At 33.4% G+C, this 15,097-nt stretch overlaps 1 protein-coding gene across 1 annotated transcript; it reads left to right on the top strand.

Moving 5' to 3' along the window:
- Nucleotides 1–853: 853 nt before the first annotated feature.
- On the top strand, nt 854–14,077 carry LOC103989504 (aspartyl protease APCB1). Its single transcript, XM_009408373.3, has 9 exons — nt 854–1,533; nt 6,515–6,632; nt 6,884–7,113; nt 7,200–7,436; nt 9,998–10,148; nt 10,226–10,308; nt 10,707–10,821; nt 10,900–10,972; nt 13,698–14,077. The coding sequence occupies exons 1-9, from the start codon at nt 1,019–1,021 to the stop codon at nt 13,811–13,813; spliced, it is 1,638 nt and encodes a 545-aa protein (XP_009406648.2). The 5' UTR covers nt 854–1,018; the 3' UTR covers nt 13,814–14,077.
- The last annotated feature ends 1,020 nt before the right edge of the window (nt 14,078–15,097 follow it).

Below are 15,097 nucleotides of genomic sequence, written 5' to 3'. Positions count from 1 at the left end.
GATAGTAGTGTAACTTAAATGATCCATTTGATAAAATTTAAATCGAATCAATTTATTTCGAATTATCAAATAGATCGTTTACACATATGAGAAAAAAAACATATCATCATAACTAAAAAGAAAATAAGGGGATGCCATTATCGGATAAAAAACTAATACTAAATTTTTTTTTCTAATAAAAAAATATCTTAAATGTTATTTCCAAACTTTGAAACGATAAAAATTATAAAACCAACGGTAAGAAAACCGGCCATAAGCCTATCAACTTACCGTATACAAAAAAGAACAGCCCAGTAACAAAATACTAATAAGAAAACCTAATGAAAACTCGATGACAAGCTAGAAAAAAAATCAAAAGAAATATTATTATGACTATCGAATATATATATATATATATATATATATATATATATATATATATATATATATATATATATATATATATATATATATATATATATATATATATATATATATATATATATATACTCTCGATCCACTAAATAAGAAAATACCGATACACTATTAGTAGTGTAACTTAAATGATCCATTTGACAAAATTTAAATCGAATCAATTTATTTCGAATTGTCAAATAGATCGTTTCCACATATGAGAAAAAAAACATATCATCATACCTAAAAAGAAAATAAGGGGATGCCATTATCGGATAAAAAAACTAATACTAAATTTTTTTTTCTAATAAAAAAATATCTTAAATGTTATTTCCAAACTTTGAAAGGATAAAAATTATAAAACCAACGGTAAGAAAACCGGTCATAAGCCTATCAACTTACTTTATACAAAAAAGAACAGCCCAATAACAGAATACTAATAAGCCCGCCATCTCCTTTCACACCACTGTTCACAAAACGACTCTCGTCTCTTCCCCTCGGAAAAGTCAAGAAGGAAGACCCGATCAACACTGCGTCCCACCTTCTTCTCTTGTTCCTCCTCTTCCTCTATCAGCTCCTCCTCGACCTCAAATCCTAAACCACCCCCTTTTTGGAGGAAGAAGAGATGGAGAGGGAGACAGAGCGGCCTCCTCCGCCGCAGCTCCATGGCGTCGTCATCATCTCCCTTCCGCCTGCCGACAACCCCTTCAAGGGCAAGACCATCACGGCCTTCACCCTCTCCGACGACGCCCCACCGCCACCACCACATGTCCCCCCCGCCGCTCGATCCCCCGTCGCGCGGGCGGCACGCCGTTCTCTTCTCTCTCCCAGGAGCGCCGCCGCCGCCGTCCTCGGCGCCTCGCTTCTCCTCTTCTCCCTCTGGATCTGCCTCTTTTCGGAGGCTCCCATGCAGCTGCTCGACGAACCCTCGAGGGAGGAGGATGGCCGCCGGCAGGAGGAGGAACGTTCCTTTTTGCTCCGACTCTACCCCAAATCTGGCGGCCGGGCCCTTCGCGAGGTGGGGGGTGTGAAATTGGGCTCTATTTCGCGGAAGAGGAAGCAGAGTGGCAAGATGGAGACGTATGCGTCAGCAAATTCTTCCACTGTGCTTCCTATCGGCGGCAATCTTTTCCCAGACGGGTATGCTTGCTTTTGGCTTATAAATGCTTTTTGAATCGATCTGAAATGCATTAATGTAGTAATAGGAAAATTTTTCTTCGATCTTCAGTCTTTCTGACTGAAAACAAATTCTGTACGCAAGTGATTAAACTTGTATGTGGCAACAATGTTGCTTTGGAGTTTATCTAATATACATTTAAGGTCATCTAATTGTCAGTCAAGGATTGTATTAATTATTTGTTGAATAGACGAATTGTGTCATTAATTCAACACTAACGAGTCAATTCTTTTGCTGTGCATTAATAGTGATGCGATTGACAAAACGTTCCAACTGAAGCCTATCTGCAAGGATTAGAATATGTGTTCTGGTAGATGTGTTCATAAGTATAAAAGCGGTCTTTTGCCATTCAGAATGATATACTCATTCAACTGTACTAGAAGTTTATCTATGCTTGTATACAAGAATATAACTGATAGCATCATCAAATTGCTCATTTCTTTCTTTTCTTAAAGTAGTAATCTTTCTGTACCATCTAATTGGAGTAATGAACGAAGAAATGAACATCAGGTCAGCTTCACGTCCTAACTGATTTAGAGTTCACATGATTGATATTGGAACTAGTATCGTCCGAGGATAATTGATTATATTGGTTGGATCACACTGGCAAGATCATAACTTTATTTTTAAAAAACTGTAACTTATGAAAATTAATATAATATATCAAAACTTTATAAAATATGAAATAAAGTTTGATAAAACAAAAACATTATGCTAAATTATTTTTTTATCTCCATATTTTATAGAATATTGATCTTTTACATAACAACATATGGCATTGATATATAAAAACTAAAACAAACAACGAAATTTTTATAAAAAAAATATTAACAAGTAATAACAACTAATTGTCGTTAGAAAATATGTAATAATATTATTAGTCAATACAATTCAGAACTTATCAACCTCATCCTTTAAAGATGAAAAATAAGCCCCCTTGTGACGGTTTCTTCTCTAATAACCATCAAAGTGTCAGATAATCTAAAAACAAGTACAAACATTTTTTAGGATTTAATTCTATATCCTATGAGTTTTCTATTTCGTGATAATATCTTTGTTTACTTAAGTAAATTGTAATTATTTTCTACCTTTCCCTTTTCAATTTTTGTAGCCATTCTCTTTATCTTACATGACGATGTATGGTAAAAATTGCAACAATAATGGTAGATGGCAAACATGATTATTTAAAGTAAAAAGGAAAAAAAAAGTGTCTCCTCTATTTTACAATTATCTTCAGATTCTTTTGACTTTCCTCTATCTTGACCTACATCTTGTTCTCCTTTTCCTCCTCTTTTACTCTTTTTCCATATTAAGCTCTGAAATTAGTTAAAATTGGTCAATATTGATCAACTATAGTTGATTTTAATTTATTCTAGTCATTTCTTATTGATTTCAAACTATATGGGCAAGAAATAAGTTGAAATCAGATTGACATTACATGATGCTTATACATATCAGATACACCTTGTCCGAATCTGCTGCTGCTTCAATCTGTGTCCACTCAGAACATGTCATTTGATGAAAGTCTTCAGCATTATGAACTTAGATGCTACTGTTATTATCTTAATTTTCTTGTCTTTTAAACTTTGAAGATGGTGATTTTCTTCTTTTATGAATTCAATACTTTCATGAATTTATCACTTAAAATGATTAGGTTTACATGATTTCAAAGTAATATTTGGATATGCCATTTCTTTAACCAACCATCTAATCAGCAAAGGCAAACATCTAGTCTTTCATAAACTAGTAGTGATATGTCTTTTTAGACAGAGGGACAGAAGATTCTCAAATCAGATATTTTTTAAATAATATACATGTTCATCTAATATCTTTGGACTGTTGTGCTCCTATGACTTGGAATGAGTCTTCTGTAACTTCATATATTTTGTCTAACTGAACATATATGTCATACAATCTACACTCTCATTTATTTGTTTTTGTTTAGAAAATGGAACTCTAGTCATAAAAAATGATTACCAACAAACCTGGAATGTTATCCGTTAATGTTGTAAACTTGGTCAAACTTATCATGTCAAGATCCAGCTTAATGGACTTTACCTTTCCTCTGCTTCAAGACATTTTATTTGGTCTTTAAGCCAACAAACTGTTGGTGACTCAACAGCATATTCCATTGAATAACCATTATTTACAAAGCTTCAATATGCATCTGAATGGTTCTCAACTTACTGTGAAACCACCATTATTTACAAACCTTATATTACATGGGAAGAGACAATTTACCATGCTTATTGATCAGACTGATGGATTTTATTCCTATACTTTGATCTCTTATCTTGTCTTCCATGAGGCTTAAAACTTTGGTAGAGTCACATCAATAATTTACACAGTAATCTATGGTGTTTTAATTAGCATTTTCCACCAAGATTTCGTGCATAATTCTTTTTTCTATGCTATAAGGAATCTGGACATCCTCAATATTTTTCACTTATGGTTTGGAATCATTTATCTTAAGTTTGGGCCTTTCTTAACTCGAAAGTCTTTGTCGAAAACTCAATCTTGATTCCTTGTTTCTGGCCCATGTAATTCTTTTTGGAAAGTTTTTTAATTAATTCTTTTCATTCAAACATTACATGGCAAAAGTATTCGACGCTCACATGACTTGAACTCCTTGAGAACTGTGCAAACTGCAACTTTAGTGTAATCACATCAAATATTTAAGTTATGATTTGATTTTCTTTCCTTACTTGTTATTATAATTTAAGGAAATCTTAATCTACTTCCTTGTTTGTTGATATAAATTAAGGAAATAACTATTAAGTATTCCAAATATGATGATATCATATTTGTTAGTATATTAAATGGAAATAAATTATATTAAATAAATACGAAAATTAAAATAAATTTTCCTTAATAGAGGCTCACCTCCTCCTATTTAAAGGGAGGGATTTCTCTCCTTCATTCCTCACCTAGTCAAGCTTGGCAACGGGAGGAACGAGGAGTTACACCCTGTTGACAAGAGGTAGGTTTCCCTATCTTTCTTAAATTTAAAAGTTTTAGTTTTTATTTTGATTCTTTAAATGTTGAAAGTTTTATAGTTTGAAAAATATGTATCGATTCTTTAAATGTCAAATTTTTTGTATTAAAGTAATTAGTTAAAGTTTTCATAATATCTTTTGACCCACGATTAAGGTTTTTATTGTAGAGTTAAATATGTTAAAAATATATTTGTTTTATATGATATTTCTTGTATTACAGTTTATCTTTAATCTTATCTGGATTAAAATCTTGTTAGATTAGAATATGTTATCTAAAATCCTTTTTGATATTCTTTGATCTGAAATTTAAAATATATTATTCTGAATGATTTAAAATATGACTAGAATATGTTGAAATTTTATATGTGTTGAAAACATGATTTTTATTTGAATTTAGAAGATTATTTCCTTGTATTAAAACTTATCTCCCAATCCATCTTTTAATGTCTTATGATTTCTAGTCAAATTTAGAATATTATTTCCTTGTATTAAAGTTTTTCTCCTTGTCTATCTTTTAATGCATTATTATGTTTTTATTTATATTGTTAATGGGTATATGCTATGATATGAAATTGAATATTAATTGGAATGAAATTTCTCACAGGCCAGGCCCAACCCACGGGTCAAGCCTTGGCCCGTAGGCTACCCTAGCCCAACTATTATGGGCGGTCATATGCGACGCACATGACTAGTCCATGGGCCAGGGCTGGACCAGTTTTGTGTAATGCATGCTCAATCATGTATAATGCACATGACCAGTAGATGGACTGGCTCAATCTAGCCCAATGTTATTGTTGAACTTGAGCCCAAATGTTGATTGAACTAAACTAGACTTGATTAATCTAGATCAATTCAGGGTGATTCCGAATTGATTGACTTATTCAAGTTAGTTTAACCTAAATTGAACTTAATCTAGTCTAAATTATACTAGTCTAGGGTGGTTCCAGACCAGTTAAATAAGGATTAGAGATCAGTTCAGTTAGGCTCTAGTAAATCGAGTTCAATTGAATCGATTAAACTAGAGTTCAAGTCAATTGAGGGCTAATTTATATTACTTGATTTTGATGATATTTGAAAGAGACGTTTTAAATATGTTATTTTGATCCCGAAATGGACATGACCAGTGTGAGATTATATTATTTTCCTGCCGAGAGCAGGTACGACGATTCCCTTCGGGGATTAGTGGGCCGTCAGATGTGGCGGCTGGACGGTTCCTCCATCCCCTGTTGGGAGGAACGTGTCCCCACTTTGGCGGGTGTGGGACACCACTCCATCCGCTGTTGGGAGTGCGATATGAGTTTGCCTCCATCCGCTGTTGGGAGAACACAAACTCATCCCGTAGGGTAAAGCCTCTCCATCCGCTGTTGGGGGAGTGCTCCTTCGGGTATTTGATATACGCCAATGGGATGATCGATTGAATTTTGATCATGTATACATTTTGAGTTGACTTTTGGGGTTCCTACTCAGCGTTGCTGAATTTTCTTTGTTTTTGATTTTCAGAGCAGCCTCCCTCTAGTACTAAATCGGATTCTAGTGGAGAGCGCACCTTCCTCTACCGCTAGGTAGAGTCACTTGGATGATTCTTTAAGTTAACATCACCATGTTTACTTTTCTATTTATGATTCGATGAATAAATGGATTGTAATAAATGAATTATAATAAATATTTATGAATGATGAATAAAGTGATGTTTATCTATTTGGCCTAAATGTGTGGAAAGAAAAAAAAAAAATCCAGGATGTGACAATTAGGATATCCCAACAGAGATTTTTTGAAAGTTACTTTATGCATTATTAGATCTAATTTGGGACATAAAAAATAGCATGTAGTCAGTGATTTATGTAGATCTTATAAGATTGTGATATTTTAACCATTGTTCATATTTGTCACTCCAGTTATAATCCTTAGACTTGTTATCATTTTGATGTATCTTTTATTGTTTTTGCAGACAGTATTACACAACTATTTTTGTTGGGAGTTCACCAAAACCTTATTATCTTGATGTGGATACTGGGAGTGACTTGACATGGATTCAGTGTGATGCTCCATGCGCTAGTTGTGCCAAGGTATATCCAAGTTTATTATCCACTTTTTTTTTAAGTTATTCAAACTTTCAAAGTTATACTTAAAGAGTATGGACCAACCATTACTGTCTTCATGTAAATGCTTCACCTATTTGAATGAAGTTAGGTCCATGAAATCTCGACTACATGCATGTATATTTTGATATAAAGTTTAAAGCTTTCTAACAATTTAATTTTCTGGTATATTCTGAAAAACTATCACCTTCATTACACTGACAAATACATGTTTATAGGGACCTCATCCCCTATACAAGCCCAGAAAAGGAAATATTGTTTTGCCCAAGGATTCTTTGTGCTTGGAAGTGCAAAAAAATCAGAACAACCATTATTGTGATTCTTGCCATCAGTGTGACTATGAGATTGAATATGCAGATCATAGTTCTTCCATGGGTGTCCTTGCAACAGATGAAATGCACCTTGTTGCTGCAAATGGTGACAGGGCAAAGTTGAATTTTGTTTTTGGGTATGAGTTATTGTATATTGACGTTTCAGAAATCTTTTACACATCAATTGATGGTTTGATTTACTTGTCTTCAAAATACTGTACAGGTGTGCTTATGATCAACAAGGCCAACTTTTAGTCTCTCCTGCAAAAACAGATGGGATCCTTGGTCTCAGCAGTTCCAGGATAAGTCTGGCTTCTCAATTGGAAAGTCAAGGAATCATAAGCAATGTCATCGGTCATTGCATAAAACGTGATGCTGATGGTGGTGGATACTTGTTTTTAGGTGATGATTATGTTCCTCGATGGGGCATGACTACGATACCCAGGCAAAATGACCTTACGTAAGCAACATCACTGCATAGCATCTTGATAAATCCATCTAGAGAACATAATAATGAAGATCAAGTCTTTCAATTTGAAGCTTCACATTCTTCTCAGGCACATGACATTTTATATATTTATCAAAATGCCATAGCTTTCTTTTGCCGCCGTTGTTTTTTTTTTTCTTTATATATGTTTGTCCATTTTATATGTCTACATAATTTTTTGTTACTTTTTAAGAGAAATTGACCTTATATATGTGCACCATTCTAAATATTGGTATTTGCCCCCCAAAATTTGATATTTTGATTTATACTTTTGCATTTACCTTTTGAACATATCTCAGCAACAAACAACTCGATACCTAATGTTCAGTTCATTTAATCAAAAGATTTTTAAGACAAAAAATGCCCTTGATTGACTTAATTAGTTTAGAAGTTCAAGGCTTCCAACCTTTTAAAGCACATTAACACATTAAATGGTAATTTTATAACATGAAGGTAAAAATAATAATAATAAGCATATGCTAACTTCTTATTAGTTCACAAGGTTTTTATTAGATATGCTACATTTTTGGGATAATATATGCAGATGTTGACCTTTGAGGGATATAATTGTATACAAATATTTTTAGGGGTATATTTGGAATAACACATAGAAGTTTGTCTCTATTGTATGGTTTAATACAAGTCTATTGCAGCTAACCTCCATTCTTTTATTGGCACCCATGAGTGTACATCCAAAATGTAAGTCCCTTCAACTTATGGAGGTTCAACAAAAGCAGATGTTCTATATATTTGCATATGTTTAACACCATCAGTGTGTATGCTTATTGATTGAAGTGTTGGATGGTCAAAATCAACATACAAAATAATCTTAGTGTAGCTGAGATGAGAACATTGATATGAATGTGCGTGGCTACTGAAAAAGATAGAATAAGAAATGTTTTCATTTATGAACACTTAGATATAATCACAGTAAAGGTTAAGATGAGAGAAAATTGATTAAAATAAAATGAAAATGTTTAAAAGACCTAAAGATATTGTGATTAGACAAGCTGAATCGATTAGAACCAGTGGTGTTAGAGAGGTAGAGGAAAACTTAAAAGAAATTTATTGGAAATAATTAGAAATATTTTGATTTTTTTATTTAGCTAAAGCTATTACCTTACATAGAGCTCAATGATGAAAAAAGTACCATTTAACAACCCTATACTATGACTTATTGCTTTATTGTATTATATGTGGTCACTACTTAAGTATCTTAGAGGTAAAACCATACCCATGACCTTACAACTATCGTGTAAAAATTCTTCTTAATTTAAGGGTCACATGATGATCATGCAGCATTCTATCATCCTTTCCCCTTAAACAATCTTATTTTAGTTCTATATTCAATAGTTTCATTCATCTATTTTTCACATTGAATAATAGATCAAGTCTGTTTAAACCAAGGTTCGTCGTACCGCAGCATACCGTCCGGTATGGGCGGTATATACCAGTCCGATAGAAGACCAATATAAGTGGTACATTAGTATGCCTCCATGTACCGTGTGTCGGTATGCTCAGTACGACTTGATACAACTCGATATGTATCGTACCGATAGCTGGTCGGTATGCTGGTATGGGCCGGTAAGGCGAATCATGATTTAAACATTTATAATTTTGTAATCTTCATGCCTATCTATTTTAACTATTCTTTATTTCTTCTATGATATTACTAAAGTTACATTTCACATTTTTTATCCTCATATTTATTTATATCCCTTTACTTTTAATGTTTTATCTGCATAGCCAAGTTCAGAATTAATCTCAACTAAACATTCACCAACGAAAAATATCCTTAGCACAAATAGCAAATATATACTATAGAAATCTATTTACAATATATCTACTAAGTTAATCCATTATTGAAGCCAAAAAATAAGGGCTTAAAGCTGACCCTTGGTGCAAAACTAAAGTAATAGAAAACCCTTTTTGATACTTCTTTTGTCTTATTGCAGGTGACAACTCCTCTTACTGTTAAATTACTTGCTTTTCACATTGATACAAGCATATAAGATATTCAGGAATGTCCATATATGAATGTGTTTGTTTTTTCAACGTTTCATTTGCTGAAATGTTTCGAAAACTCATTAGTGTGTTTGTTATATGAAAGATGAAATTACCCTACAGCAACAAAATGCAAAATTGTCTTGATAATTTCATGTTCATGCATTCCTACTCCAAACATCTTTATTATATATGGTATTGACAAAGGACTAAAACTATCAACACACAAAGCTATGCAAACAAATGCCAGATAGACTCATTGTTTTCATCATATTACACTAGCAGTTAATTGTATTGGTCAATTGTTTGATAAAGAATATTGCTAGCTGATTTCAGTTTGGCTATTTTGCTCATAGGTTGTATCTTACAAGTGATTGAATACTTTTTGTTAATAGTTTTGTTCTCATTCGAGTTATTTCCAACTTCTTGTTTGAAAATGTCTTTTAATTAGCTATTCTAACTTCTTAATAGTAGTTTTGAATTCTTTGATAATTCAATAAGACCTTAACATCATTTCTTTTATATCCCAGAAACTTCTATCGTGCAAAGGTTTTGAAAATAAATTATGGAGGCAAACAAGTCATTGGGGGAAAGAGGGGATATGCTATCCCCGTAATATTTGATACTGGCAGCTCCTACACTTACTTTCCTGTTGAAGCATATAGGAAGCTCATCACTTCTGTAAGCATAGATAATAGTGATTCTGGAGTAAAGATCAGTATTTATTAATTGATTAATTATTTTCTACGAACTCACAGTTGAAGACTATATCCAATATTTTTGTCCAAGATTCCTCAGATCTGACAATGCCAATCTGTTGGAGGGCCAACTTTCCTGTCAGGTAATGTATTATTAACTGTTATGCAATCAATTTTATGCACCAACTTGCAACCGTAGACACATTTCTGTGATATCTATATTTTTCATGTTCTTGCCAAATTTATTTTTGAAATCTACCCGAGGGAATAGTTTAAATAATAAAATGCTTTATCTTCAGAAAAGGAATACTCATCATAAAAGAGAAAGGTTCCCACTGTTCTTTTATTCCACCAACTTAACAAGCTTTAGAATATTACCTAGAATTTCAGTTTGGAGAAAAATCGCTGACATTGCATTCATTATAAAACAGTTGTAACATTTGCACTGAAATTGGTTTAATGTGGTCATGTTATAGCAATTCTCTTTATTATCTTTTCTTAAAAATCAAAACACAGATTGATAAAACTTGAAGAGTTGCAGGTCTTTTAAAGACGTGAAGCACTTCTTTCAGCCATTAACTTTGCAATTTGAAAAGAGATGGTGGATCATGTCTAGATCGTTCACTATTCCACCTGAAGGATATTTAATGATCAGTGTATGACTCTTCAGCCCTTTGTGTCACCACTTTGATAACATAACACAATTCATATCTGTGCATCATTAATATGTGCAGAACAAAGGCAACGTGTGCTTGGGCATTCTTAATGGAACTGAAGTACATGATGGATCAACTATAATATTAGGAGGTATGTATTATGTGATTATGTCATTTCTTTTGTGCCTGATAGACTGATATTTGATTTGACATTCAAACATTTAGGAAAAGAAAGTTTGACATTTAGATATGAGACAACCTAATTCAGGGATCATATAGGTTAATTAAATAGAAACTAGAATCCAAAAGTCCAATTGAAACCATTTTGAATATTCACAAAACCAAGCCAATTCTATCTGATACCATGTGCTACTTCGACAAGTTAATAACTGTGATAAGATTGAAGTATTGACATTAAGCAAGTAAAAGAAATAAGAGCAGAATATATTCAAACTATTTATAGTGGTCCAATTACTCTCATGACCATATATGACCTTCAACAATGGAGTAAACCTCTATGCATATTCCTTTTTCAAACTTGAGAACAAACTTTAATCCTCATGAGGTACCTTTATGCACGTTTTGTTTTCAGGCTGATGAGCAAAATGCTTAAAGCAATCGTCAAGAGCCATTTCCTCTTGAGACACCATCTGAAACAGGAGAGAAAATCTTATACTAATTCAGTAGAGAAATAAAAATTACAATTAAGCTATCATGTGTAAGCCAAGTGGATTTAGAAAATAAGTTCCGTGAGAATAGTTAGGTGTTTGCCTATTAAAAGCAATGATTTGGCAAAAATTTCTCGATCTTTTTACCCAAAATGGCTTCTAAAAATAAGTACTTGTATAAGAGTTAGTCCTATATAATGGAGCCAACAAATAGTTCAAATTATCTTTTTGCTTGAACCATTGACTCAAAATATTTAAGTTGAAGTTCATAGTAATATCTCCGACTAATCAGGGGTGTTACAATCTTTCCCACTTAAAGGTTTGACGTCTTACTCAAGCCCGACCTAAAGGGATAACTGGCCTGTCAACTTGGTTGAGTCTGAACCATTGGCTCAAAATACTTCAGCTGAAATTGATATTAATATATCTATCAGACCTTTATTAGTCAATCTTGGTTTTACCCACAACTGATGTGAGACTAATCAGGGTGTTACATGTAGCAAGTCAATTACTTTCAAAGCAATTACAATAGACAAGCTTTACAAAAATGTTATAATTTCCTTATCCAAAATAGTCTTTAACAGAAGTATTTAAGTGCCCATGGCTTGAAGGAATATTGGCAAGAAAGTCCGACTTCCTGCCCGTAGTAATCAATTGCTTTCAAAGAAAATACAATAGAGTGAATTTACAAAAATGTTATAATTTCCTTATCCAAAACGATCTCTTAACAGAAGTATTTATTAGAAGAGTAAGTTCCACATAATAGAGATAATAGATAGTCTCATGTAGATTGCAGTAAGAGCTCAAAGAGAAGGCAAAGGAAAATTGCTTTTTAGAAATGTTATAATTATTTGGCCCAGATGTCTCCATGAAAGGATTATTTCTGAAAGCGTAAATATCATATAATAGAGAAAAAAGTTAGCCCTAACCATGGTTGCAAATTTTGTTTATACTCATCGATACTGGTCAACATTTATCGATTTGATGCTGGACCGATATGCAAACCAAGGGGTTTTGCCCGATATCTGTTCATGCCGTGCTTTCCGCTTGGTGTGGTTACCTTACTAGGTGTATCGATTGGTTTTACCTGTTGGAACCAAATGTACCACTTGCTACAATATTAGTTTTTTTCGCTTTCGACAATTATCAACATTGCTTTTTTTTTCTTTTCATCATGTGCACTCTCTTCCCTTTGCCTCTTCTTAATGTCATTGCCCTCATCTCCTTTGTCCCATCATATCACTATAATCACCTCATTCTTGTACCAGTATTCTTCAACTCTTCTACCTTCTCCACGTCGCATTCTCCACCTCTTCTTGTTCTTCTCCTCTCTCTCTCTCTCTCTCTCTCTCTCTCTCTCTTGTCTGAAAAGTAAGTGTTAGTATGTTAATTCATACTAGCATCATTCTGGTTAGAATGCCAATTGGTATTAACACTGGATCAAGATTTTAAATATTGGTCCAAAGAAATGCCAAAATAACCCTATAATGCTATAATGATTGAGTTAGCTAATAGAACATTGTCGACAGTGCAGAATGACTTGGCTTTCTATCCAGAGATATACGATAGTCCACGAAGTGAGGATGCCACCAATCTACCAGTTTGCCATTTAAGCCAATGGGATTTCCAACACCACATTAGAAGATAAGCATCTCCCCAACAACCTATGCTAATACTTTTATCAGCCTTGCTTAGGTATTAGCTTAGTGATCCAACAGATTTGCTCAAATACCATCAAGCTATACAGCCTTTTTTTTTTCTTTTTAACTTTTGCCAGTTTAAATTCCTAAATTAGGGTGTTTGTTTGCTGAGCGAGTGTGTGCAACTGCTTTCTTTTGCCAAGTGCAAACTCGTCATGGGTATGTTCCCAACGAAACAAATGTAACAATACCATAAATGATCTTCAATTAGTCTTCAACTCAAATTGTCCAACAGCCTTGTGATTGCCCACCATGTTCTTCTTGGTAAGGGTCATCATGCTTAGTGCCATCACAATAAGTTTTTTTAGCCAACTTCCTGGACTCTCTAATATGGTTTTGGCTTAATTTCCTATATTCTCCAAGTATGTTAATTAAGATCCTATTGCTATATGCAATTTATAGTAATAATCACCGTTGTGTTGATTGCCATGAAAACAAAGCTTATTTTAATTGCCAATTGAAATATTAGTTCGCATAAGTTAATGTTCATCTAATTCCATGTTGGCAGACATTTCCTTACGGGGGAAGCTGATTGTGTATGATAATGTGCAACGGACAATTGGATGGACTCACTCAGACTGTAACAACCCGCAAAAAGCCACAGGTTTCCCTTTCTTCTTCTGAGGTTATGGGAACACACAAAAAGGTATTGTCAATGGTTGGATAACAGGAATCCAGAATGATAGATTGAAGCTTATTTTTTGGTGATGTACATATTTAAGTAGTATCAGGGGGATTACCAGCCTTTATATGCTCCCCACTTTTCTGGATATAAATAAGGTGACCGTTTAAGCTATAAAGACATAAGTTGTGTGAAGTTAGATGTTGAACTTGTTGCAATTGTACACAACATACTCATGGCTGGAACATGACTGTTTGATTATTTGACATGACCGTGCTTTTCCCAGGAGACAAACCATTTTATAGGTAGTCAACTTACCTCCACAAGATTCGGCAATTTCTGCTATTTAATTCTACAGAAGTTGGAGCGAGTTAGGGAGTTGGAGTTCACAGATATCTAATTTCTTTTATTAAGCTGGATTTTATGTATGCTAATTATGAAAAGAGGTATGAAGGTTTTCTCAGATCAGTCTGAAATAATTATAAGTTCGTAATTGTTGCGGCAAAAATCAACCAATTGTTACGTTCGAATCTTTGTGGTTTATCTTTACTAGTTATTTTGATTGAATCATACTTGGATTCGTTACTTCACTTTAATCAATAATCAAAATTTATATTATGACCCCTTAATTAAGGGATGCATACTAAAATTAAATATTATCTGCTTTTAATTAAATTATTCTTTGTTTCTTTTTGAATTAGTTATCCAGAAAAGCCTTTTTTTAGTGTTTATCAACAAAATTTATTTGGGAGAGCATTTTTTAAATATAAATAAAAGTTTGCCCATATGGTTAAAGTACAAAGATCATGCAAAAGGGTTAATTACATATTACATTTTATAATTCTATAGTTAATTCTTTTAACATCTCGGTACATATAAAATTTATATTAAATTTTCTATAATTATAAAAATAAAATATTTAACTTTTTTTATGCTAACGTCGTTGGTTTTATCAAATACAATATATAACAATATATGCATATAAAAACGATAAGCAAAAAAGTAATTCAACGTCTCAATTAGTGATGGTGGTGGACGGCAATGTCATTGGGGATCGCGAGTGATTGTTGTGATGGTGGTCAATGAGAATGACGTGGTACTCGACCTTGCTGATGTGGATCAGAACATCATGATCGAGGCAATGGTGGTAGCCATGATTGTGATAGCGGCATCGATTGGATGATGATGTTGGTGGAACTCAAGGATGTCCTTGAAGATGGATGGGGTGAAGTCTTGAAAGTGGAGTTGAGAGACTTCTACGAGTTTTTGTGGAGGAGGAAGGGAAT

Source organism: Musa acuminata, chromosome BXJ2-6 (assembly GCF_036884655.1).
Source record: "Musa acuminata AAA Group cultivar baxijiao chromosome BXJ2-6, Cavendish_Baxijiao_AAA, whole genome shotgun sequence".
NCBI lineage: Eukaryota > Viridiplantae > Streptophyta > Magnoliopsida > Zingiberales > Musaceae > Musa > Musa acuminata.
The sequence above is the reverse complement of the archived record's forward strand: the minus strand, read 5'-3'. Positions and strand labels throughout refer to the sequence as shown.

Bases quoted from the DNA above. Each gene is read 5' to 3' on its own strand.
- LOC103989504 (XM_009408373.3), top strand. From the start codon at position 1,019: ATGGAGAGGGAGACAGAGCGGCCTCCTCCGCCGCAGCTCCATGGCGTC. The intron at 7,437-9,997 runs GTAAGCAACATC...TTTATATCCCAG, and splicing joins CCCAGGCAAAATGACCTTAC to AAACTTCTATCGTGCAAAGG. The intron at 10,149-10,225 runs GTAAGCATAGAT...ACGAACTCACAG, and splicing joins ATAGGAAGCTCATCACTTCT to TTGAAGACTATATCCAATAT.